We start from the raw sequence: 26,724 nt of genomic DNA on the forward strand, positions 1-26,724 counted from the left end.
TTGTGGGTGGAGGAGCAGCAGCTGGAGTGGACAGACCCAGAGCAGAGCTAGATTTCAGTGTTCACAGTTCGGTCTCCTGGGAAATGTGATTTTAATGTTGAGACAGACGCAGGATGTGTCGGGTTAAACATTTCTCTCTTCTTCTAAAGTTACTGATTAATAGAAGTTTTTTTTTTTATTTATTTCTGCCCTGAGCCGACATCCACTTTCACGAGCTTCAACCTTTGAATATTTATTAATATCTCTTCTGCCCTCGACCCGGCGTCACTCTCCGATGATGAAGGACACTGTTTTCTGTCTCTAAACAAAATGGAGGGATGTTGAGTAGATGAATCCAGACCGTACCCTGACCCATGAAGGATGGCAGGAGTTGAGAGTCTGTAATCTTAGAAAAACTGTGCGATCCGTTCTTGTATGATTTGTGGATCTTGTTTATTTTATTTTTTTTTCTCCAATCAGTTATGGCTTTGTGACAGAGCCGACACTACAGATATATATTTTTCTGAAATTCAAAATGGAAAATAAAGACAGATGTTGAACACGAAGGTTGTTACTAGATGGTTGTTACTGGGGGGGGGGGCATGCTTAGCTGAACCTGTGTGTGCTTTTAGGTCCTTTACACCTTTATTTGCTACAAAAAACATGGGAATTTCTTTTTTAATTCATCCGAGAACTTACATTTACGTTTCGGCATAGTTGCTCGAGATGAGGGTGGGTACATGAGCTTTGCCTGACGTAAACAAGGACTACTGACGTGCAGACTGACCAATTAAATGTTTACAGAGAAGATTATCGACCAATAACGATAGCTCTACAGTCAGACCGTCCAATCAGAAGATTTTAGGCTACTTCACCACGCCCCCTTCTCACTCAAGTGAACCAATCAGAGTAGGGGAAGGCGGGACTAGTTTGTGAACGAAACTTCTCGAAGTTCTATGTAAGCTCTAGAAAAACAAAATCCCGGACATTTATTTAAGTCTAAAAAAGAGGACATGTACGGGTAAAAGAGGACGTCTGGTCCACCCTAGATTTAGTGAGTGTGTGAGAGACTGATTCTAGGTAGACTCCAGGCTCCGAAGAAGTGGTTACAGAAGATGAATTGATAAATAATAATGAGCTTAAACCATTATCTGCTGATCTCTGGAGCTCAGTGGACTCCAATAAATGTTCCCTCTCTTCTTCCTTTCCACACATCTCTCCGGTTCTCTCCGAGCCAAATCTCTGCCACGTGCTCCCCGCTGTCCCTCCGTCCTCCTCAGGGTGGGTTAAGCTGTGTTTGTGTTCTGATGGTCCGGTTTTTAATGACCAGCTCCAGAGAGGTGAAGATAACCACAGCCGAAGGGCCTCATGCTTCTCAGCCCTCGCGCTGACATCTGACCTCGTCACGCGGATTATTTTAAAGAAGTGTAATGAGGCCTGGACTGTCTTCAGCACATCACACGCACTGGACGTCATCACCCTGCCGTTCCTAAGCCTATGCTTTGATCAACCCTGTCCACAGCAAACTGTGTTGAGCTTTAAGCCATCTCTCACACACACGCACAGTAGAAATCCACCGGTCTTTCAAATTCTCTCAGTCATTAAACTGTGGAGGTGTAAATAAAGTAACAGATAGAGGTGTCATGTCCAGTGTGAAACTCAAAAGTCAGAACTCTGTAGATGGTGGGGGCGCTGGTGAAGAGAGAATACAATTTTGGGTGTGGGTTGGAGACGCCTGGATCCATTCACCTCCACTGGAGAGAAAATTACAACTCACTGAATTGAACAGAAATATTTAAAAAATGGGGACACATCCCCTTTAAGAGCGCTTGGCCTGCAGTTTTCTGCAGTTGTGTCGCCATCTAGTGGCCGTAAAATGTCATTGCAGCACCGCGACAATACTGCATTAAAATCGCCTCTACTTGCCTGTCTTCAGACCTGTCGCAACGACTGAGACCCCAGTGAGTTTACAGAGGGTTAAACTCTGTTATAGCCGCAGCTCAGCGTCCATTTTAATCACACGAAAACACACAAGGCGCCAGGGAGCAACCGAGAACAGAAAAATAAATATATATAAGACAACCGGGACGAGAAGTTGAAAAGAAACACAAAACACCACACACACGTCTCTGATAAATTATTTAATAGAATTACGTATTCGAAATAAAAAACCTTGCACTGTAAAACATTTGTGGGACAACTACAAAGCTCAGTTTATCTGCACCCTTCAAAATCAAACATTTTACAGTACATGCACATGCTCTGTCTCTTTCTCTCTCACACGCACACACACATTATTAATGCAACAGCAACATAAACTCTTAATTTCTGAAACAAACCCAGTAGCAAAGAAAGTGTGTGTTAAGGTTTAAAGACTGATCTGCTGCAAGCCATTTCCAGTGATCCCTCGGCCCACATTTCACCGAGATACGAACAGGAATCAAAGCAAATAATAATAATTAAAAAAAAGTAAACATATGAAAACGATTCCTCATTCTACAAATCTGATTCACCACTCATTAATCCATTACCCTCTGCTCACACAGCCCCAGTTTATTAAGACTTTTCATTATTAAAGACTCAGACACCTGCAGCGATCCAGAATTAAACCTTCACCTTGAGTTAAAGAGCAGAGACTTTCAGGGTGAAGGTTTCTGCACAGATTTGAGTGAAATGCCCGGTTTAAACAAGTCTCCAGAATCTTCTGGTGTAGATGTAAACACTGTGATGGACAGTGCTTTGTTTCTAAACAGTGGAGGCGAATGGAACCAGACGTCCTCCTCCAAAAGCTCCTCACAAGAAGTGAGGACAGTAAACGTTGGGGGAAACACACTGATCGTGAAGAGACGTCCACTGTCCTCCATCATCACTCCACAGAGACTCTGTAGACAGCGGGGGCACTGTGGAGGCAGAAAGGAAATAAAATGCTGGGTGTGTGTTGGAGACGTGGCGACGCCTGGTTCCATTCACATCCACTGGAGAGAGTCTCTACCATTACGCACTGTCCACCATTTTACTTTGTTTGCCTCAAACTTAGTTTTTGTGGAAATCCTCTGTCAAATTTACCCCTCACCCTTTGATGATTTAACACAGAACATGTGTTATTTCAGCATTAAGGAAACAGCCACAGACGCCGACGAACATTTAGGAATCTTTCCGTTTGTTTAAAGCTGCACTACTTGAGTTTGGCAGTGAATTTATCTGATGACTGAGAGCGAGGATATAAAAAGAACTGGATCAGGACTCGGAGATGGATGTGTTATGTTATCGAGTTAGATTTGGGTCCGAATATTTGAGGGTAATTTTTTTTGCACCCCAGTGACTATTTCAGAGCAGCAGGACCCTACTGTAGAGTTTTTACTATGGACTCTAACACTACCTTCAGTTTTAACAAAAATATCCGACATAGTGCAGCTTTAAAAAGGTTAAACAAATAGAGAGAATGATGAAAGAGCAAAATAAAGGTATCAGAAGAAAATAAAAGTGAAAACAGAGCAGTGGATCAGTGGTTCAAGTAGTGTCTCACAGGGTTCTGCAGATTAGAAAATATCTGCGGTTAGATACTCAAGGATTTCAGATGCGACTCCTGGTTTAAAGGCTTTACAGTTGGCTTTAGGCTGGAGAAGGGCTGCAGAATACATCACTTTGCATCATTATTGTGATGTCACAAGAGGATGCGATATGCAAATGAGAAATATTTTCATTAGGCTATATTATTTTAGTCTGTTTTCAGAGACACGCGATGTCCACCATCGCCTTCTTTCACACTGCCGCTAATGAGGCGTGACTGGACAGCTCAACACACCGAAGGAGAGCGCAGACTGCCCAGATCCATCACATAATCCAAGAGACGCCTGCGCTGACTGGCACCGTGCTGTCAACGTTAACAAATCTATTCAAAATAGTCCAGATCAATCTTTATCTTAATATTATTTAATATATTTTAACACAGGTTGCAATCAAATACGCAGCAATGGAACGCCTGTGGGGTTTGGTCTGTATAGTGCAGCCCTCATCCTGAACACAGGTTAAAGAAAAAACTTCTCCATGGAGCGGAGGGGTGGGCAACAGTACTGTGATAGATTGCGTCACTGTTTACATCATCAGTAGTTTAATAACACTAACTGTTAGGAAGAGAAGTGAACTGCATTCAATGCAGTGGGACACTGAGTGAATCAGAGGTGGTTAAACATTAGTGTAAAACTGTGTACGTGGCTTGTGTTGTGATATCATATTTTGCCATAATGCCCCACCCCTAACGTAGAGACCTCTCCAATTAAGAGTCAGTGCCAGGGAAAAGCCAACCTTCAGAGTCAGTAAAAAGCTTAAGGTCCACGAGTCCAAGTCAAGCTTTCGTAGTTAATTCAGGCTTAATACTAAGCGCCAAGACTTTTGTGGCCTGCACAGACTAGGATTAGTCCTGAACTAACTGTGTAGAGGCTTTCTGAACGTCCCACTGAAGAACAGCCAGGCTGTCCGTCCTGCAGAAAAGGCACGGGTGAAACTAAGTGCTGGATGTCTCCTGCTCATGGCTGCCACTAGCTGGCGGTGTGGAGCAGCTCCATTCAAGGAGATTCGAATAGGCCCGGTTTGTGAGAACCTACTGGCTCTGAATCCATGAAGAAACACGTGGAGATACTTCACAAAACTATTTTAAACAAAGCTGGATAAGTGTAACCAGGTGAGGACCGTCCAGGACCTGCTGTGGACGGAACTGACCTTTAACGTGGCCAACTCCGAAATGCTTTGTGAAATACCCCTAAATTACCACAAGGGTGTGCTAGGATGCTAGAGCAGGTTCCAGATGTTTCAGAGCCCCTCCCACCAGGTGTAAGCTCCCCGTGATCAGGACGTGAATGTTATCGGCGTCCCGCAGCGGCACGGCTTTGGCGTTGACGCTGTCTTTCACAGGAATGAGGAGCTTGCTGGGGTCGCACAGAATGGCATCTCTTCCCTGCGTTATCCAGCGGAGGGCACTCAGGATGCATGGGAACACTAGAGTGCTGCTCCGCTGTTCCGCCACCAGGGGGACATCACCATTGATCAGGAACTCGGACCCTGGCTTCTCCTCCCGACCGTTCAGCACTCGCCAGCTCTGCTGATTGTCCAGGCAGCGGGTCAGCATGTTCTCCACGGACACGTTGAAGTTTTGCTGATCTGTGGGAACGGAACCGGGATTTAATACATAAATACATTAATGCTTATTAATTGCTGACTTGTGGTTTTATGTAGGTTTTGTTCAGCAGTAACTACGGATGCTTAAATCACATTTAAATCGCGTTCAGAGTAGGGATGGGTGGTAGCCACATTTTTCAGACTGTCATTCAATATTATCACCTGTGACACAAAGTCAATGGATTTCCAAAGTATTTTGTCTGTTTACAGCTTTCTTCCTCTCTCTTTTAACCCAAACTCAGCGCTAAATTTACACCTGCGGTGGGCTACGAGGCTTGTGCTTTTCTCCACCTGCTTTTAGACCGTGACATCAGCATTCATTGAGCTCCCACAGCGCCCCCTCCCTGTTTCTCTTAAATGCACACTTTTAAAGTCACAGAACTGAAACTTGACATGCCACACACATCATAAATACCGCCCTCATTTTGAGGTACTGTTCACATTGTTAAATACCGCAGTATACTGTATTATCCTTATACGGCCCAACCCTAATTCAGAGTATGTTACACTGTACAGATTATTATACGTGCTATTAACCTGTCCACGATGTGGACTCTACAGGTCACACAAAACCTTACGTGAACACATGAAAACAGTGGTCAGTTGAGTGTCTGCTGACCTGCGTTACATGTAGCGATTGCCTCTGTGATGTTGGGACAGAACACGGCAAAATCAAAATGGTACGGCTGTGGAGAAACACACACAGATCAGAAAGGAAGAAAATTCTAAAGCTCTGATTAATACTGGTAATTAATAATAGTGTTATAATGATCAGAGTTTCAACAGAAATAATTCTAAGTATGAATTACAACCATTTCAGAAAGGGTTAAAAATAGAAAAAACAGACATTGTCATTGAAACCAGATGTAAATCATGACCAGGATTCCTTGTTCAGTTCTGAAATAAGCTAGCAGTTCATATTTAAGACTTTCAGTCCAGCTCCTGAAGCCCTGACCAATCAGAGAGCAGGGCTGTATCAATCAGGACACCACAGAGAGACTGGAAACCCAGACTGGACAGGGTTAGGGTTAAAAGAATTCAAAGTTAAGTGAGAGATTTACTACAATGTTGGGGTCTCACCACAAGCAGCTTCAGCATCGCAGCACAGTCTCTCTCTCCTGTAGCATTGAAAAGCAGCACTCGCACCACTGAACCCCTACAGACACAATAAATAAATAAATCAGTCACCTTCAGCCCAACATAACACCATAATATAATTCATGAGAAAATTTCAGAACACTATGACTGACGTGGTTTTCGACTCTCTCTGCCTGGCCGCCTCACTGAACCAGCTCACGCAGGCCTGCATGCTGCGTGTGGTGTGAGCCCCGTCCAGAAAATACGTGATAGTTCCATGATTCAGCGTCTGATTCCGTCCCAGCCATTCTGTCTCTGCCAAACCTACAGAAACACACACATGAGCAGCACGAACACAACCCAGTCCTGCAGAGCGGACACTAATTTCAGTCTCTTACCTTTCAGCATGCGAGTGCTGGGCTCAAATGCCGGAGCCAGGCACACGCCTCCAAATCCCGCGGCAGACTCCACATCCGGCTCTGCTGGAGAAGAGAGACCAGTGTCACAGTGTAACACCTCAGACCACTCAGATTCTTAACCTCTAAGTTTATCTACTCTTTGCAATATCAAAGTCATCCAGGTGCGGAGGAGTTACATTGATCTGACTCTGAGTTACACTGCTGAGTAATACGCCAGTGTGAGGAGGTGAATGGGGAAGGGAAAGCTTTACCAAACACGGCTGATAATAAATACACTTCAAGCGACTGTAGATTTCCTCCCTATGTATTTAAATTTATGCTCTATGTCTCAGTCTCTGAGGAAAAGCTGTGTCCTTCATGATTGAGGGTCACATGAATTGTTGCATGAAACATTACAGATATCACAAAAACACAGGATAATTGTGTATATTTGGACCTACATTAATAACTGCTTTATTTTCTAACGCCATGCAGTGTTCACAAAGCAAAATACACTTCATCATTTTCCACCCACACACACACACCTGTGCTGCAGCGTCTCTGGATCCAGCAGTGTGTGAGCTGAAGTGCGAGGGATGCATTTGATCGCTGGTGGAGTCCGGCCAGTCCCAACCTCAGAGGCTCAACCCCAGAACTCTGATACTGATCCAAATCAGGACACACTGACAAGGGACACTGCAGAACCACACACACACACACAGTAAGGTTTAAGAAGACATGTATGTCACCTATTTTTAAAGAACATACACAAGTGTGATCTGAAAGGACGTGAGCAGCTCTTACCCCAATTTCCTCAGCTCTCTGCTGCAGAACGGTCATGGGTCCTTCCAGCTGCTTCACCGTGAACGCTGGGACACCAGGCTGCACCGAACCAGAACACGGATCAAGGGTCGAGTACTGACCACACCCACACTGGGCATTTACTGTTTATTACAGTAACAATCTATAGTTATATTGCACAGCTCTAACATAGATCACTTAATCTGACACTGGTACAAACAGACTCACCTTAAATATCCCTCCTTTCTGCCAGGCGATCTTCTCTATCGTGTCTCCCAGAATGCTGGTGTGATCGATCCCTAACGAAGAAATACCACACACCCACGGCCTTCTGCACAGACACAAACAAACAACCTTACAGCATCGACGTTTACGTTATAATTAGAATTATATAATTGTTCTCCGCATTTAACCCAATCTGTGCAGTGAAACACACATTTACACACGTGTGAACACTAGGGGGCAGTGAGCACACATGCCCAGAGCGGTGGGCACGACACCCAGGGAGCAGTAGGGGGTTAGGTGCCTTGCTCAAGGGCTCTTCAGTCATGACCTTCCTGTCACAAGCCCAGTTCCTTAACCACCAGGCCATGGCCTCCATGGCCTCATGGAGCTGCAGCCGCTCTAATCATAAACCACATCAAAGTTTATATGTCCCCATACATGGTCATAAACTCAAAAAAAAAAAAATAAACTAAGCCAATAAAGACGAAGCGATAAGGGGATTTTTATAGCATAGATGATATATAAACGATTAAAAAATAAAGATAAAATTGTGTACAGTGATAGCATGAAAATATAACTATAATATAATATAATATAAGGGGAGAGTGCAAAGAGATGAACTGTACTATGTAAAGTGTGTAAAAAAGGATGTGCAAACACTGCGCAGAACTATAATCAACTCCAGGTTCTAGATATAAACAGGACTGAGAGTAGGTAACTGAGAAACAAAGGGAAGAATAGGGATTGGTTGGTTTAACTCTGGTGGAATGAGTTAGAGTCACATGAATAGGCAAATAAAATGTGAACTTCAGAGACAGAGAGTTAGACACGCTACACTGCAGCTCTGGGAAAAAGAGGCAGAGACAGAGAGGCACAGGACTGAAGTGAGCTGGGTGACATCCAAAAACCCATCACACCACTGCCACCAACACTATTTCCCAATAACAGTACGTTGCAGTCTTTTCCAGGGCAGCACACGCTTGAGTAGTTAGGCTTGATTGAATTTAGCTTTATTCTCCATGTGTTTAGGGGCTCCAGTTGGGAACCAGGGTCTTGGCAGTGGCAACAAAATGCGTGATCACGGATTAGAAACTGATCAGATTAGCCTCCCCATCATCAGAGTGATGTAATTAAACCACCCACTCACTCAGACCTTACCTGATTATATTTGTGCAGTCATAGGCTCCACCTATTCCTACTTCAATCACAGCTACATCCACCTTAAAAAGACACACACACAGGAGATAAAGTTAAAGCTAAAGGTCCCAACCTTTGTCGGTAAGACAGTAATTTCCAGGTCAATGCCCAGAGTTAAACCAGATCAGTGTTAAATTAAAACAATGGCTGAACCAGAGCGAGCGGAGGAAACCCTAAAGCTACTTTGTGGTGTAGCCGTGGCTTTAAGATCTAGTGGCATAAAGTGACGTCAGTCCAGCCCCTTCCCTCAGGGGAACAGCTCTGTCTCCTCCCTCAACACATTAAAGAGCCCAAGGACAAGTTCTCTCTTGCCTCCAGCATCGTCGTCTTCCTGTCTCTTTCAGATATCTGGGTGTGTGTCTCTGCAGAGACTCATGTTCCTGATGGAAGTGTATCAGTGGTTAGCAGGGGAGGGGTGGGTTGAGTTTCCGTACGTGGAATCTACAGCAGCTGTGACAAAACGCTAAAGGGTTAATCGCTGGGTCACGTGGCATTTGAATACTGTGAGCACTCACACAAACTTATACAACACACAAACACTTTTATAGCTCCGTAATCAGCGGGTTCCAGTTACTTAGCAACAAGACAACATGCTTATAAGGCTGTGCTGTGATAATCTGTGTGTGTGTGTGTGTGTGTTAGTATGGGCTGGTTGGGTTTCCTCTGGTTGGATCGGGGGGCTCCTCTGTGTGTGTGTGTGCGCGCGCGCGTGTGAGATATCGCTGTTCTGGTGTAGATGTGAGGACACCAGACACCTAACCTTTCACACACCAAGCATCATGGGAAAGGTATGAGCCCCAAAGTGAAACTCCAGCAGAGGAATCAAAGTCTAATTCTGAATCGTCGTGGAGTCCAGTGTCCACTCCTCAGCACGGACTCAGGTCCCTGGAGCCGTGTGACTAAGACACTACCTGCGGTGCCACCATGCCTCGCTCAATAAATCTCACTTTATTTATGAAGCTCTTTTCACATCAGAACGTCATCACAAAGAGATCAGAGTGTGAGCCTCCTCGGAGCCGGCAGGAAAAACTCCAAGACACATAAGGAACCTCGCATTAACACTGGAGCAATTTAAATAAGCAACAAAACTGAACAGCTCCAATCTAACAGGTGACATGGACAGTGAGGGCACTTACCTTCTCCTGCAGGAAGACGTGGAAGGCTAGGATGGTCAGGAAGCGGAAATATGCAGGCATGCTGTCACCATGAGTGTCCTATAGTGAAGGGGTTAGCAGGGTCAGGACATGCATCTTAGATTCAGCATTTATTCTAACATTTATCATCATTTTAGCTGGATTCTTTACAGGGTCTGTGTAAATATGAGAGAGTGTGTGTGTGTGTGAGAGAGATAATTCACAGTTCTCCAAGTCTCTCTCACATGTCTAGCATGCTTCTGTCATTAAGAAGCCAGAGGGCTCCAATTATCAGCCATGATACTGGCTGAGGCGAGGGGACATATTATTTACAAAAAAAAAATCTAGATCCAAACAACCAACAAGCTGCTTTAACTTTGGTCTGAACATCTCACTGTTGCTCAGCTCTTACACTTTGGCCCCTCTCAGATCCATCCCGCTGTGTGTGTGAGAGAGAGACATTGTCCCGGACATTACTCAGACTTTATCCTGTCACTGGTGCACAGTCCAAGTAACATCTGATTGTCCCCTGTGTGAACAGAGCCGGGAATGCTCCGGGGAATCACAATGCATCTCCTGCACAGGCTCCGCCCCCTGCCAGACCTACAGGCTGCACATGCTCCGCCTCCTGGCTGAATCCCACACAACATTTCCCCACACAAGAATTCCTATCCTATTCCTAAGCCAGAGAACCCACCTTAGTCTCGTCCAGCCGGCTGTAAACCTGCCAGAAGTACTTTGTGAAGAGGTCTTTCCCGATGGGGCGGCCGTTTATCCGGATCCTCTCTCTCACCTGGACCAGATGAGGAGAGCTGAAACAGAGCAGAGGTCAGATCATTAACCACCAGAGCAAAACAATATTACCGTCTACACCCACCGTGGTCACTCAGCACCCCCACAAACTTCTACACACTCGCTCACAACACAGCTACTGATTTTTAGAACAAACATATGTTTGACTGTATTTATCTAATTGTATATACATACATTTATTGACAAAACAAACCATTTTAAATGATAAAAACCTTAAGACTTGCACATGATGATACAATATAAAGAGACCACTACTAAAACAGTTGATCCCATAACAGCAGAGTTAATCATAAAAAAGCTGTTTACAAACAAGTTCTGTCCAAGGGAATAATTAACAGAACTGCACACGCGTTATTACATTTAAGCTTCACTCACGTGTCATTTACGTTATTGATTATCCAACAGAGCAAAGTCCAACAAAACATTACACAGCTCCCTCCTGAACGGGGACGTTCCAGACTTAACCAGAATTCACTGACAGTAATTATTACATTGTAGAGGTTTAATAGAACAATGTGAGATCAGAAAAACACGCCCAGACTCCTCTCTCTCGCCTCTGGGTTGTTGTTACCTGTAAAATCCTGTGCGAAAGCCGTAGTTCCTCAGAATCTGCTCCGTAAAGGCACATGTTGAGCCCTGTGAAGAAAACCAATCTCAGCATCATGAGACGAGTCTTAGGACACTGCTTAAAAGAACATGTTAATGTAGAGAACTCAGGTTCAGTTTCAGATTCTCACTGCATTTGCTCAGTTCCATTTTCTCCATCTGATTTAACTACTTTGAAGGTTTGTTTCCAAATTCTAACCAAATGAAATGCAGAAAATATGAACCTTCTTTAACCGCTCACGAACACACTCACTCGCTCCATACCTTTCCCTTAGTTCCAGTGATGTGTATGATATTGAGATGATCAAGCTCTTCCACCTGAAATCAGAGAAATGCGTTTAGCTTGGGTGTGTGTGCAGGGTGTTGGTGTGTTGGAGAGAAACAGACAATGATTTTCACTAGTTTTAGATCGAGGGTTATTAACCTGGGGTCCTTAGTTGGGCCCAGGGCAGTGAGAGAATGTTCTACAAAAATGTACAGATACAAACTGATGTGCAGCAGCTCTCCAAGAATAAAGACAGACAGAGCTGCTGTTTGATGCCATGAGGCAAACAAGTTAGTTATGATGTGCAGACCCAGCAATTAATCATCAATCCTCACTAAACTCGCTGTTTCCACATGCTTCAACAGCAGCGAGACAAATCTCAGGGAAACGAAGTGATTCAAAGGGTTCACCCTCTGTTCTAGATAATACAGTTACAATAAAAATCAATAGTACTGATTGGCTTTGTAGTAAAATGTGCAGCTGTTGCTCAACCCATTACTAACAGTGGAGGTTTGAACTTTGATTAACGGCTCTTTCTGCACTCTAGGTGTCCCTTTCACTTGTTTTACAAGAGGGCAGACATCTAGCCATTCACTCACAGCTCCACACATTAACAGGACAGGGAGCCAGTGTCTGGTTAGTGCTGTGCTGAGCTGGTCTTACTGACTGAGCCGCATGCAGGGCTGTGAGATCGTTGTGTGATGTAATATGATAATACCTTGAGTCCTGCTCTTTGGAGGAACACCCTCATGGCCTGGAGCTGGACCTCTGGGTGTCCCCTCTCTCGACGAACCTGATCCAGAGCGCTGGCGTTCGTCTGTAGGGTGTTGAGAGTGCATACCGCATCCTGCAACATAAAAACAACTCAGGACAATTCGACAGAGCTTCAGACAGGGTTTAGAAACCCATGGCAAATCACAGTAATAACATTAGTAACACTGCTCATTTAAATATCGCTAATTGACTTGGTATCTTTAAACTAATCACGGTTTCTATTTATTAATTTGATGATCAAATATAAAATGTATCAAACCTCATAACCTTATATATGCAAACATTTCTTTATTGCTTTATATACATCATTACAAGTTACCTTCCCTTCCATTTGATTTAGATCCATGCACGAGTGTTCAGCGCTGCAGTGACACTGAGGGGTTTAAAAACTCCAACAGCACTGTTGTGTCTGATCCACGTGTACCAGCACAACGCACAACAACACCCACCCACCACCACATCAGTGTCACTGTAAGGCTGAGAATGATCCACCATGCTGACGTGGCTATAAAGTATGCAGAAAAACAGACTACAGCCTGTAACTGTGGATCTACAAAGTGCCCTTTTTTGTTTAAGTCATCAATGTATTATAAACAGTAATTTAGGCACTCATGGTGAAAGCACACTGTTAATTAAGTGTGTTACTGAGCGCCTTGGGACGCGGCCTGAAACGGCCAAACAGGTCACACCAATAAACTGCAGGGGGGTGTTTCACTCACAACAACGGGTTTAGTGAGAGTCTCATTATCTCAGATAAAATATACCTCGGTCTTTAAAAGCTACAAAACTGTAAATATTAATTTAATCGGGAACAATTCGTATATTTTCCCCAAATTGTCCCCTTTTCTGTAGTGTTTGTGCGCTGAAGCCACGTGCGCGCGCAGTTAACTGAACTAACGTCACCTAATGATGCCGGACACCCGGGTTTTTGGAGTCGACTCCGACTCCTATCAGTGGAATCGAGAGAATGTACACCATTTTAACAAACCCATCACCGCGGAGATGAATAAAACTCATAAAGAGAGTACTGTAGTTAGACCCTCAGATCTTAGACCGACGCCAGGCTAACTCAAAATCGTGGTATCGATTCTTTTGGTGGAGTCGACTCTTCAAAACTAACTTCATTTTAGCAAAAACGGTTGAGACGCTGCAGTAAAATTAAGTAAAATTTAAACTATTGTAATAATGATAATAATAATGATAAGTTCTTGGCACCTCTTGTTTACTATCGATTTTGCTGCTGTTCAAATATATGTGAATTCACAAATCTACATGTTTTAATACATCATTTTGGTCTAACGTAAGATACAGGAAAAATATCAAACACGGAGTCTGTGCACAGCTTATGGAATATCCCAGGGTGTGTAGGCTACTGTATTTTTTATCACCAGTGTGTTAACCATTACAGATAAATAGAAATTGTGCACAGTGTTTGATGTGTGTGTGTGTAGAGCAAGTGTGTACTTATCTATTTTCACCCAGAAAGTCAACAGAGATGTGTCATGAGAGCTTTTGTATGACTGAAAATGGCGGGGTAACCAGACTTTAGTGTAATTATCAGACAGAGTGTAATAACAGCCAACTATCCATCACAGCTCGGTGGAACCCATCTGGGCTGAACCCGGGCGGGCTGCGTTCAGGATGGGTTTCATGGTTCTGTGCGGGTTGGTATATGGATTTTGAATTTATAGGTGTTGTGTTTTCAGGTGTGCTGGTCATATCAGCCCTGTTTAACCTTGCCTGGTCCCATCACTGACCCTGGAGTATCGATACCAACGTTGGTATTGATCAATACTCAAGATTTGTTTTTCTTCCGTTAAAGTCTGTGAGCGAGGCAGCACCCCCCCCCCCCCCTCCAGTATCGGCGATACTGGCCCAGTATTTAATTGGTATCGGATCGATACCAAAACTCCTGGTATCGCCCACCTCTACCCTGGAGGTCCAGCATTTACGGTAACCCACCCATGGACAGAACTTGCCTGGACCCCCATTTGAGCCGTACACGGGTGTGTTGTCTGGACATTGTCCACTCTTGACAGGTGCTGGAGTTGTATTAATCTTTTAAAAACTTTCCAGAAGTTACCCCGAGTTTCAGTGTGAGCTATGTCTGGACTTGTAGTGTGAGAAAGTATTATTAACACTACTGCAGCCATTAATGAAGATAATTAACAACACACCTACCGTGATTACGGTATAACCCCGTCCCCCATCTCTCCTCGTTGTGACAGTTCAGTGTAATAAACACTCCCTGAGCCTCTATAGCGCAGTACAGGGTGCGTGAGGGTGTCGTAAATGTGTTATAAATACCTGGTACTCCATTCCGCGGACCCACGGCGCTGCTTTAGTGCTCGAGAGTCTCTGCTCCGTGATGGCGCACCACCGCCGTGTGCTTGAGAGCGCGGGAACGCGCCTACACGCGCGCATCACGGGCACGAGCAGCATGGCGAGGGACGGGACGGAAAGCGAGGCCAAATTTGGTATGTGTGTGTAATGTGTGTTTAGAATAGGGGGGCGCTATGAGTTACTCCTCCGCCTCCAAACCTCAGTCCGTTCCATCACGCGCCACGGTTCGTGGCGGGTCTCACACGGACACGAAGCGTGTGAAGACGCATCTGCAGCTCCCGTGAACCCCCCCCCCACCCTGAGTCCCGCGGCGGTGTGTGCTGTCAGATCTGAGGGTCTCGCGCTGAATCCGCCCCCCACCCCCGGGTGCTGTTTCTGCACATGCAACACTGCTCGGATATGACGGGACACACGTGTCCCAGCCGCTCAGCCGCGGCGGGCGCCCCGAGCGGTCAGGATCCGCAAACGGTTGAGCGAAAGGCCGTGTTTCAATTCCAGCACTGAAGTCCTAAGTGTGTCTGAAACAACCTGAATGCTAGTCTCGCGTTGCCAGAGTCTTTAGGGTGAGTCTGGTACCCTTCTCAAACGCGGCCAAAATCCGCCTACAACTGCAGTAAAAGGAATTTGAATGAGAAACAAAAGGACCAATCACAGTCCACTATTCTAGCACGGAGGCAGAGAGCCAATCAGAATGCATCTGGCAGAGAGGTTTTTCAGGGAGCGCAGGACAAGAAGTGGAGATTGGGACAGAGCCTCGTTGCCTGCAGTTTCCCCTGTACTCCGGCCTGAGGGTAGCGCTGTGGTTTATTTCTCTGCTGAACGCGCCGCTCCCGTCACAGAAGAAGAGCGAGGATGCAGCGAGACAAAAGCGGAGTCTCCGGCACCGGGGAGAAGTAAGTTTTTACTTGGTTTAAAAGTGTTTTGGGCCGGGGGGCGCTGAGGGCGGGGTGGGATATGTCTCCGCGGGGTTGTGAGGGGTGTTTGGAGGTTCTGGCGGCTGTAATATCGTTGTAATGAGGCTCTGCGCTGTGTTGTTGTTGTAGGCCCGACCGGGAGACCGCCATCATGTCCAAGTACTACGACGGAGTGGAGTTTCCATTCTGCGACGAGTTTTCCAAATATGAGAAACTCGCCAAGATCGGACAGGGCACCTTTGGGTAAACAGAGCCTCCTGCTTCCTTCCTTTGGGGTTTGGGCTCCGGGACACTGTGTCCCACAAACAACAACAACATTTCTGCCGTCTTTCTCTTTCTGTGCGTCTTTCTCTGACTGTGGACGTTGTGTTATGTTTTCGTTCCAGTGTTAGTTCTGTCGCCTGTCTCTTTCTTTTCTGTATAGCTGTCTCACTCCCTCTTTCTATCTTTTTTGTATTATCTCTTTGTGTCTCTCTGTTTTATTTCTGTGTCTGTATTTGTAAGCCTTAGTCTCTGTGTGTCAGTGCCTCTTTTCCATCTTGTCTGTCTGTACGTGGTTGTCCTTTCTCTTTTCTTCATGTCTGACTATCTGCCTGACTAGCTGTTTCATCTTTGTGTCTGTAAGTTTTCTGTGTGTTGCATAAATGCCCAGTTTAACGTTGCCCCTTTTCTATCACTTTAAAAATGAAGCTAGTTTGTATTATAGCTTGTATAAACTTTAAATAACTGAACAGCTTGATCAACTACAGCCATGTAGTTATTCGTATGGCACCATTAGTGTCCTCTCTAACTGTTCCGTGTCTTTCCAGCGAGGTTTTCAAAGCCAAACACAGACAGACGGGAAAGAAGGTGGCTCTGAAGAAGGTGCTGATGGAAAATGAGAAAGAAGGGGTGAGCCTCAGCTGCTGTTAAATAATAATAACATGCTCTTCTGTGCAAGTGGTGTATCAGTGTGACTGCTCTGCTGCAGTGAGAGGGGTGTGTGTGTGCACGTGTAATGACCTCAGGGCTACAGATTCAGTAAAGAGCACTCGCTGACCCCTGAACACACTCCTGTTTTGCTTTTTCAGTTTCCCATCACAGCTCTGAGGGAGATCAAGATTCTGCAGCTGCTGAAGCACGAGAACGTCGTGAACTTGATTGAGATCTGCCGAACCAAAGGTGAGCTGCTTTTTACGACTGCATGTAATTTAAATGACCCGAAGACATCTCCATCGAGAGCTTAGTGCTAATCCCGTCTGTAATTCTGTGTTTTGAAGCTTTTGCACTGTATGGAACTGTATATAACTCTGTCCCCTCTCTGTCTTGCAGCCACACAGTTTAATCGCTACAAGGGCAGCATCTACCTTGTGTTTGATTTCTGCGAGCATGATCTAGCCGGCTTGCTGAGTAACGCCAACGTTAAGTTCACGCTGGCGGAGATCAAGAAAGTCATGCAGATGCTCCTGAATGGTCTCTACTACATCCACAGAAACAAGGTCAGTGTGCAGGAACTTCTTCATACACACTCGCAATTTCAGATTTGGAACAGTCTCCTACCTCAAGTGTCCTGTCAGTGGTTACTCAGATGATTACACGCATGGAGTCCAAAGGTAGAACAGCTTTGTGTTTAGTTGTAAATCGTTGAAGGGTTTAAAGAATTTTGAAAAATATCTAATAGTGGTTTTTGGGTCCTGCGTTGTGCATCACCTGATTGACTGGTATTTTACAAGCACTGCTAAATTAGATGAAACTTCCCACCATTCATCATTTAAATAATGAGGGATGTAATAAAATTGCAGCTCCTTTTCTGTTTGAGAAGGAGGTGTGGTTCAGATCTGTAAGTTTGTAACAGTGTCGTCTTTTTTCTGTGTCAGATTTTGCACAGAGACATGAAGGCGGCGAATGTTCTGATCACGAGGGATGGGATCCTGAAGCTGGCTGATTTTGGGCTGGCGCGAGCCTTCAGTTTGGCTAAGAACAGCCAGGGGAACCGCTACACCAACCGAGTGGTCACACTGTGGTACCGACCCCCGGAGCTGCTGCTGGGTGAGAGAGAACCTCCATGAATACTAATAGTTCCTGCCTCGTGACCTGTGATTCCGTGTTGGCTCTGGTCACAGCGAAGTGGTGGAAGATGCATTAATGTAGTGATACATGTCACATATTCCTTGTTGGGGTGGTTTCTTAAACTGGGACTGAGCCTGGTTCTAGACTACACAGCATTTAGAATGGTGATTTAACCACTTAAAGGAAGATATAGTCCAGGACTAGGCTTAATCCCTCTCAGAGAAACAAGCCCCTAGTGTTCTGTGCTTTAACTGTAGTCAACAAGACGTTAATTAGTGCGTTACGGCATGTTAGATACATATAAACAGGTACAGTCAGAGAACATGTATAGTAGTCCAGATGTGCAGTGTGTACAGATGCATGGATTTAATTAGCCCTGCTATCACCTATTTTGCGTTTTAGGTTTGTTTTTGAAGTGTTTGTTTGTTTTTTGTACGTACAGGAGAGCGTGATTATGGTCCTCCTATTGACCTGTGGGGGGCCGGCTGTATCATGGCGGAGATGTGGACCAGGAGCCCGATCATGCAGGGAAACACAGAACAGCATCAGCTAACCCTGATCAGCCAGCTGTGTGGATCCATCACTGCAGAGGTGACCTGCTCACACACTTAAGGCTGATTTTATTCTTCTGCGTTGCTGTCTGTGTCGCTATGCAGTTATACCCCCGAACAACTAGGGCTGAATCTCAAACTTCCTCCTGTACACTACGTAGTGAACAATGCAGTGGTGTAGTATTAATTTTATAAATCTTTAAAGTGCACTATGTAGGGAGTATGTTGTTGGTCAGGACAAAGCATAGAGATCATGAGGTTCCAGGAAAGAAACAAATACAAAGATGGCACGCTTTTCTCATGTGGTTTTGTTTCTCTTTGCGGGGTTTTATTTTCTTTTATTTTTCTTTAGTTCAACCTTTTTATTGATCCCTGATGCCCACACCATGTTTTAGTCTCTCACACACTCCTCAGACCTTGTTAGTTGATGACGTCTATTAATATGTCTTTTTTAATAAATGCATTGTAAACTTGTGAAGCTTTTAACCAGGTCTTTATTTCTCTGAGACATCTTCCATCAGAAATAACTGCTTAATTGTAGACCGAGCATCTCTTTAAACACTCCCTGTCCTAGTCACAGTGCGTCTCCTTGTAGATCTGCATCCTGGTACATATTTTTCTCTCTCTCCCCCGCCCCCAGGTGTGGCCAAGCGTGGACAAGAAATACGAGCTGTATCAGAAGATGGAGCTGCCGAAAGGTCAGAAGCGAAAGGTGAAGGACCGGCTCAAAGCCTACGTTAAAGACCCATACGCTCTGGACCTAATCGACAGACTTTTGGTTCTGGACCCGGCGCAGAGGATCGACAGCGACGACGCCCTCAATCACGACTTCTTTTGGTCCGACCCCATGCCCTCAGACCTCAAAAACATGCTCTCCACCCACAACACCTCCATGTTCGAATACCTGGCCCCGCCCAGGCGGCGAGGACACATGCCCCCACAACCGGCCAATCAGAACAGAAACCCCGCCACCACCAGCCAATCAGAGTTCGACCGGGTCTTCTGATTCATGCGCGGATTGCTACGTGACTGAGGCTGTGATTGGGTGGAGGAGGAGGGGATGGAGGTTGTTCTACAGTGTTTGACAGTCTCTCTCTCTTATATTCCTGGCTCAGGCAGGGGTTCAGATTAAGTTCACATTAGGATTGGGTTGAGGTGAACTAGGTAATTTAACTAAGAAATGTCCAGATGTCCTGCAAAGGCCCTGTTCCAGTTCTAATGCAACATCTATTCGTTCAATCTGTTGCATTTAATTTGCTAATCTGGGATAGATTAAGTTCAACCTGTGCTGGGATTAATCTCAGTGCTGACTCAGGCACAGAAGTCTAATGAGTGAAAGTAGCTGACCCCTTACATGATCAGACACTGAATAAAAACGTTTTCTTTAGTTAGATCTGTGTTTGCGCTAGTTTGTGGCGTTAAAACAAACGTTTGTGCCGTTTTAATTCATGAGTTAATCAGCCGTAAGTTTTCAACGAGTGAAGTCCCTCATCAACGTCCAAATCACACCAAGGTGGTCCCGTTTGTCTGCTGGACTGTGCCACTGAAACTAATGTGCTCTTTTTAGTGTTGGGTTATAGGCTAAAAGTATTTTTAAATGTTATGCAACCTCCCCTCCACAATCAGCATCTAGCCATTTTTTAACAATATTTTATGTTTAAAACTTTTCTTAATACAAGCAACTGATATTTTTGTCACATCACCGCCTCGTTATGGTGTTGCCATGGTGATATGATAATGTTATGATGGTGATAGTTATCTTGCTTTAAGCCTGTGAGGTCATAATGGGATTCTGGAATCAGGTTTCCACTGGAACGTATATATGGTTTGGAATTAGGTCAAGTCTGGTTCAGGTTAATCACAAATCATTCATTCATTCATAACACCATCATATTAAAAAAACTTAGCCATGTAGAAAATGAGTTTGATGCTGATTGGGGCTGTGTGATGTTTAAAAATCTAACAATAAAAGAGCACATTACTTTTAATGCCAAAAAAGGCAGCACTGAAGACTAAAACCACATTGGTGTGATTTGGACATTGACGAGGGTCTGTGTTATGTAAAACATGATAAAATAAATTATTTTTGTGGCACAAACGCAGCACTAAAGAAAAGGAAACATTTTCTACTCGGTTTCTGATCATGGGTCAGCTTCACTGAGGTCTCGTATGACAGGTGAATATGAAGAGAGCATCAGTGAAGGTGATGCAAAGTTATATTTTACAAGTCCTTCATTAAATCTAGGAGGTTTGCTCAGAAATTATTTGTGTTCTGGTGTCGGACGAAGTAATTCCACACCGGGGGCTTTTCCACAAAGCAGGATTTCTCCGTTTCACCAGATAACTTGCCTCCAGTCCTGTACCCTAAGGAAAAAGAGCTGAGGGACAGCTGCTATTTAACAGTCTCCTCCTTGTGTTAAGTTTACGTACCTAACTCCTCATCCTGCTTTCTGGAAGAGCCTCAGGACTCTGTCTAAATTAGGAACGTTTCTCTCTTTACTTTCATCCAGGAGAAGGTTAATGATGAGAAAGTCTGAAAAGAAAACTCGTTTCATGTTTTATTTTGTTAATTTTACTTTTTATAACTCTTTTATTTGTAAAATGGCATTTGGTCCAAGCTTGTTTGTTGGATTATGAGGTACTTGTGAGTATAAATAATGCCAATAAACCTCATGCACATTCACTCTTTACTTTGAAGTGGTTTATAAGTGTGTGGTTAAATCTTGTTTGTGAAGTGATGCAGAGGTAAGCCCCTCTTTGCCGTGTGAGACATAATCTCTGTTTGAATGTGATTTGACCTGGACTCGCTGAACCGTCACTGTGGCATCGTTCCTCCTTTTTTAAGGGGAAATTCCCGCCTCCCTTTTAACGACTTCAGTTACACCACAACAGTTCATTATAAACCCAGCGCTGAATTTCTCATACAGGTTACTGATAAGAATACATGAATTAAGTACTAGGAAAATCATCTTCGCTAAAGCAAACTTGGTTGGGAAGAGTGAGTTGTGTTTTTTAAAATATATTAATATAAGGGGGTCTATTCCTTTAAGCCATGATTTCTAAAATCGAACATCTACGGAATCGACGTCGTCAATAATTCAGGAAAGCTATGTGGTGTAAAAGTATTTTTTCGCCACAAGATGGCACCGCTGTATATCCTTCAGGGTTCTGAATTCACACTCAAATGTAAACTAAAGTTATTTATATTCTATTTAAAAATACGAAACAAAAATAAACATAGGAACAATACTGTGCTGTTAAAATGACATCACTGACCCCAGATGCCATCGTTTAAAGCGGTTATCAATTTCCCGCCCTTACACAACTGACAGAATACTGCCCCTAAACGACTCCCGAATTAATCATTCATCTGAATCGATTCACAAGAGGATCAAACGTTTTTGACAGAGCTACACAAACACACACACACGACTGCTTTACTGGCACAGTGCTACACGAAGTACTGAAACATTGCTGATAATTTGGTTGCATTCAGCCATATTAGTGAAGCCAGAAACTGATATTGAAATTTATTCAAATTATTACTATAATTATTGAAAATATTTGATCTTCTCAGTAAGTGTGGTGCTTGTGTAACAGTATATATAATCACAATAAACACAAAAACATAATTATAGTAAGTTTTTTTTGTTTTAAAAGTAGTGTGATACACATACTCACTGGAATAATGGAGTTGGGTAATAGTTTTTTTCGTTTGTAATTTTGAATAAATAATCTCCTATTACGCAGAATATTAATTATCATTTTCTTGTTTTTAAATTGTATTTAATTATTTGCGCAGTCCTGGATATTTAATACACCGTGAGGCAGTCTCGAGCAAAATGAATCATTGAATCGTTTAACATGGCCGTTCGAATGATGAGTCGATTCTTTTAGGCAGATTGAAGGCGGTCCCCGCATCAGCTCCGACACCGCGCGGCTGTCACTCGGAGGAAAAGAGGGGGGAGATTTCAGTCTTTCTCTCGTTCACTCACTCAAAGCAGGAAGAATAGAACACCCCCCCAGAGAGAGAGAGAGAGTGAGAGCGAGAGAGAGGGAGACAGAACACACACACATTCAAACGCACCACGCACACAACGGACCGGGAGGATTTTATCCGCAGCTGCCGTGGACCTCGTTTGGAACACACACAAACACGCCGTGTTTGAAGCCGTGGCTGTGAACGCGGAGGAGCGGCGCGAGAGCCATGAGCTGGGGAACCGAGCTGTGGGTGAGTCCTGTTTTTTCAGATTTAGCAACAATAACAACAAAAAAAGCGGCCCGGACCGAACCGGGAGAGTCGCGGGAACCGACACCGGTGCTTCCTCTGCGCGCCGCACAGCTGCTAACATCTGCTGCAGTTACAGCGCACGTGCTCGTTTTGCAGGTTTTAGGGCTGCAGGAGGAGGATGGTGATGATGAAGGTGGATGATGATCTGCAGGGCTGGGCGATGCGACAGGGCAGAGTGATCTATCACGATACTTCTTTATGATTCAGATACGATATCTGTAACATACATATTTAGGGTTTGGGATTTTTTATTCTTTTTGGCTCCTGGGGCTCCCCCTAGTGTAATTACAGCACTGTCCTGAGACCAAAGTGGAGGCATTTCATAGTTCAGTTTCTGCGGTGCTGGCCCTTCACTCCTCAGGCCCAGCTCTGCTTCTCTAACCTTTAGGCCACAGCTGCCCCCGTGACAAATAATAAATACACACTTTATTCTGCGCCTCTCTGTGAACACTTTAGACATAAGTATCACAATAACAACGAGTATTCCCTCATTGCCCGCCCCTACGTGCTGCCTGCTGCGTCGTCTACATTTACACCGCTTCCCTTTTTGATGCAGTGACAGACGCAGTGCTGTGGTGGAGCTTGTTTTGCATAAAATAGCTTGAAAGTAAAAGCACAAGTTCTCTAAAATTGATTCGGCTAAAAGCCTACGCTACATTTCCTCCTACTGCAGGCCACGCTGAGCTAACCGCCGACTCTTGCCCTCTGCGTGTTGAGTGTTTCTGGAATGGATGGAGCTCAGGCTGCACCTTCAGTGTGGGTTGAGTTTCAGACTCGTTTCCGACTCTTGGTCGTTGGCACAGATCTGGTGAACACAGCACGCTTCCTTTTTTGGGTTTGTGTCGTGAGCGCAGGAGGTGAGCAGCATTCACGTTATCGTGGCTCACGCACTGTTTCCGGTTCGTCCAGTCTGGTGTTGATCAGATAGATCTGTTCTGAGGGTTTGAGGATGGAGATCATAATGCAGCATGTGTTTTTTTTTTCAAACTTTAATAATAATCCATTTATTTACTTAGTAATGATCACAAAATCCTAAATATGTCAAACATCAGTCTGGGGTTTATGAACTGGGTCAGTGAACTGGGGTTATGACATTGTGGGATGCACAGGGGCTCAGAAAACACTCCTAAATATCAGCTCCACAGTCTGGTTTTTAAATGTTTCCTGTGATCGTGTGTTTGTCTGAGGGTCAGAACGGGTCAGGGCTGTGATTGACGGCTGCTGATCGATCGCTGATCGAGATCAGGGCTGAGATGCTTTAGCTGGAATTGATTGTGTTTCAGAGGCAGCAGATGTGGGTCATTTGAAACTCTGTGAGTGTGTGTGTGAGAGAGAGAGAAATGAACTAATCTCCACAGTTGCTCTCTTCACCTCGACTGGTTCATTGTAAGTGGAAGAACGAGGTGGGGTTCCGTTGTTTATTTTTCGGGGGAGTGTTTGAACTGTGATGGTAGTGGAGGATGGGGGCGCTGTTCTAGGTGAGAGAGACGTGTCCTAAAGACACCGGGTCTTCATATACTGACATATAAGAGCAGAGAGGCAGCGTCTTTGATGGGAAGCACTCAATAGCACCTCCTGGTGGAGTGGTTTCTAAACATGAGTGAGTATGTGTGAATGTAGGTGAGTGAGAGAGTGAGTTACAGGCTGGTTCCATGATGCCCTTCTGAGAGCACAGACGCTACTCACACAAAACTGCGAGGAACATTAATTTATTGACTGATTGATTGATTGAATGTATTTAAATCACAGTGCAACCGAATCACAGTAAGATATTTTGATTTCACTGAAGACGCAGCACTGAAACTTTCTACGTTTCACTCGTTTCAAATTTTGCCAAAGAAGGAACTGAACATGAACAGCTCTTGGTGCTGCCTGCTGCATGTGTCGCAACTGGAGATAATCACGTGACACACACACGCACACACACACACACACACACACACACACACACACACACACACACACACACATATTCGAGCATATGGCTGTTTGTTCAGAGGAAGCCAAAAGTGTCCACAATGACTGTAAGCTATAGTCTGCCACAGTGCCTGCTGACATTAACCCACTACACACACACACACACACACACACACACACACACACTGTCTCACAGAGCATATTTACATTTACATTTAAATATAATGACAAAGGACGTTGTTGCTGTTCTCAGTTTTTAAACAGATTTGAACACAACAGCTCCTTTTTACACATAAATAAACATCATAAACTTTAAAAAGGACCTGTGACTAGCTTCTGTCTTTCACCGAGAATGTATTTTTACTACAAAACACAGTACTGTGGAAAAGTCTTAGGCACCTCAGATTATTATTATTATTTAAAATGGTTTATGTTCTCAGTAAGTGTGGTGCTTATATCAAATAAAGTTAAATATATTACCAATAAACACAAAAACATAAGTACAGTAAAATTATATTTGTTCTACAAAGTAGTAGCTGTGTTGTGAGCGAGTGTGAAGAACAAAGTGTGGGATTGGACGATAACCTCATATAATACTGGACTGTCATGAGGAGATACAGGGAAAGGGTTAAACCACACATTCACACACACACACACACACACACACACACACACTATCACACTCACTGGAATACTGTTATTTGGTTTATTCTGATATTAGGGTATAAGAGTAAATAAACTCTTGCTGCTCTGATATTTTTAAGTTTCCTCAGTGCTGTATGACCATGGTTATATTTCTCTTATATTTATTTATTTATTAATTAATTTATTAAAACAGCTTTAAAGCGCTTTATTCCACAGAGTTGAATCTGTGTTCATACCCCCCCCCCCCTTTTACCCTCAACTCAGCACTGAGTCTGAGCTTTAACACCACTGTGGCTGTTACCAGGGGTTTAAGAGGTGCTGGTGTTTAATACTTAACCTATACAGCCAATCAGGAGTTGCTATTTTGAATCCAGTGTTCTCATTGGTTAACAGTTGCTGAACTGTGGACAGTGGAGTCGCTTTATATGACAGTGGAATTGAAGGGACAGAACTCTTCTCCACACTGTCAAAAAGAGCGTGAGAGAAAGTTGTGTGTGTGTGTGTGTGTGTGTGTGGGAGGGGTCACAGAGAGAGATATAGAGGCATGTCCAGTGTGTTATCTCTGCTGTGTTCAACAGAAACATCAAGTCCCTGGATGCAGTGTTATGGGATGATACTTTAGATATGTGATAAGGAGTTACAGGCTAAATCACACACACATACACACACACACACACACACACACTTTCTCTCTCTCTCTCATGCAGTGAGCACACACTCCTATCACATTCTGTTTCACAAGATCTGCTTCCAAAACATCTGTTATACTCACCTCTTCTTATCCCATTATTATTGTTTTATACTCTCCAGCTTCTCTTTCACTTCCATCTGTTCTTTTCATCCATTTTGCTTTTCATTTCTATCCTTCTGGTCTCTCTCTCTCTCTCTCTCTCTCTCTCTCTCTCTCTCTCGTCTTTGTTCTGTGCCCCTGTCTGAGATCAGGAGGGTCTTTACCACATAAACGTCTCCTGCTGAGCTGCATCCACAGAGACCCCCGCACCCTCCCTGTTGAGTCACTCATGTTCAATTCATCCCTGAATGAATCAGTGATTCACTCCTGACTGGTTCGACTGCTGTGGTGGGAGATGAGTCAGAAGGGGATCATAAAGGAGTTGATTCTCTGAGTGATTCAGCAGGTGATTTCCTCTGACTACAGCACACACAAATGATGAAGAAAATGAACCATGGATAAGTCTTAAATCAACTTAGACGATTCTGAAAAGCTACTGTTCTCACAGCCAAACAAACCCCCCCCCCCACCCCCCGCTTGTGTTCATTCAGAAGCTCCTCATCTTTTAAGGTGGAACGGTGTGTTTGAGTAGGAAGTGACTGTATCTTGTAGGTGTTTGAAATGTAACTTAATTAATGTAACTGTAACAGCAAAAATACCAATGTATGGAACTGGATTAGAGCAACATACTCATCCCTTTTCATGCTTTTCAATGTTCAGAATCTCTCCACCATCCAGACGCCTTCAGATGAGAGAGAAAGACACTTAGTGTGTTTCCTATTTACGGAGCCAGGGCTGTGTACAAACACAGGAGGTTTTTCCAGTGCAAACAGAGCAGAGA

General features: G+C 44.2%; 3 protein-coding genes across 4 annotated transcripts in view; 2 read left to right on the forward strand and 1 right to left on the reverse strand.

The window, feature by feature from the left end:
- Window positions 1–2,112: 2,112 nt before the first annotated feature.
- Window positions 2,113–15,118, reverse strand: fpgs (folylpolyglutamate synthase). Of its 2 annotated transcripts, none has more exons than XM_066646316.1 (15): window positions 14,751–15,118; window positions 12,388–12,516; window positions 11,669–11,722; window positions 11,370–11,434; window positions 10,683–10,797; window positions 9,989–10,066; window positions 8,814–8,875; window positions 7,659–7,761; window positions 7,434–7,511; window positions 7,175–7,325; window positions 6,630–6,713; window positions 6,405–6,555; window positions 6,235–6,310; window positions 5,774–5,840; window positions 2,113–5,136 (listed from the first exon to the last, which is right to left on the reverse strand). In XM_066646316.1, exons 1-15 carry the CDS (start codon window positions 14,883–14,885, stop codon window positions 4,760–4,762), a joined length of 1,725 nt encoding a protein of 574 aa, XP_066502413.1. In that variant the 5' UTR covers window positions 14,886–15,118; the 3' UTR covers window positions 2,113–4,759. The 2 variants fall into 2 exon arrangements, with proteins under 2 accessions (XP_066502413.1, XP_066502414.1); XM_066646317.1 differs by having other exon boundaries at window positions 6,630–6,710; window positions 14,751–15,116.
- A 421-nt stretch (window positions 15,119–15,539) lies between these two features.
- Window positions 15,540–21,043, forward strand: cdk9 (cyclin-dependent kinase 9 (CDC2-related kinase)). The gene is made up of 8 exons (XM_066645808.1): window positions 15,540–15,679; window positions 15,830–15,943; window positions 16,510–16,591; window positions 16,771–16,861; window positions 17,012–17,178; window positions 17,557–17,728; window positions 18,192–18,340; window positions 18,941–21,043. The coding sequence occupies exons 1-8, from the start codon at window positions 15,639–15,641 to the stop codon at window positions 19,304–19,306; spliced, it is 1,182 nt and encodes a 393-aa protein (XP_066501905.1). The 5' UTR covers window positions 15,540–15,638; the 3' UTR covers window positions 19,307–21,043.
- Window positions 21,044–22,267: 1,224 nt separating this feature from the next.
- Window positions 22,268–26,724, forward strand: part of fnbp1b (formin binding protein 1b) — a 70,165-nt gene continuing 65,708 nt past the window's right edge. The window contains exon 1 of the mRNA XM_066645443.1: window positions 22,268–22,531. Coding sequence (XP_066501540.1) covers window positions 22,508–22,531 — 24 coding nt within the window. The 5' untranslated portion in view covers window positions 22,268–22,507. The remainder of the gene's footprint in view (window positions 22,532–26,724) is intronic.

This window comes from Hoplias malabaricus, chromosome 15, assembly GCF_029633855.1.
Source record: "Hoplias malabaricus isolate fHopMal1 chromosome 15, fHopMal1.hap1, whole genome shotgun sequence".
Classification (NCBI taxonomy): Eukaryota; Metazoa; Chordata; class Actinopteri; order Characiformes; family Erythrinidae; genus Hoplias; species Hoplias malabaricus.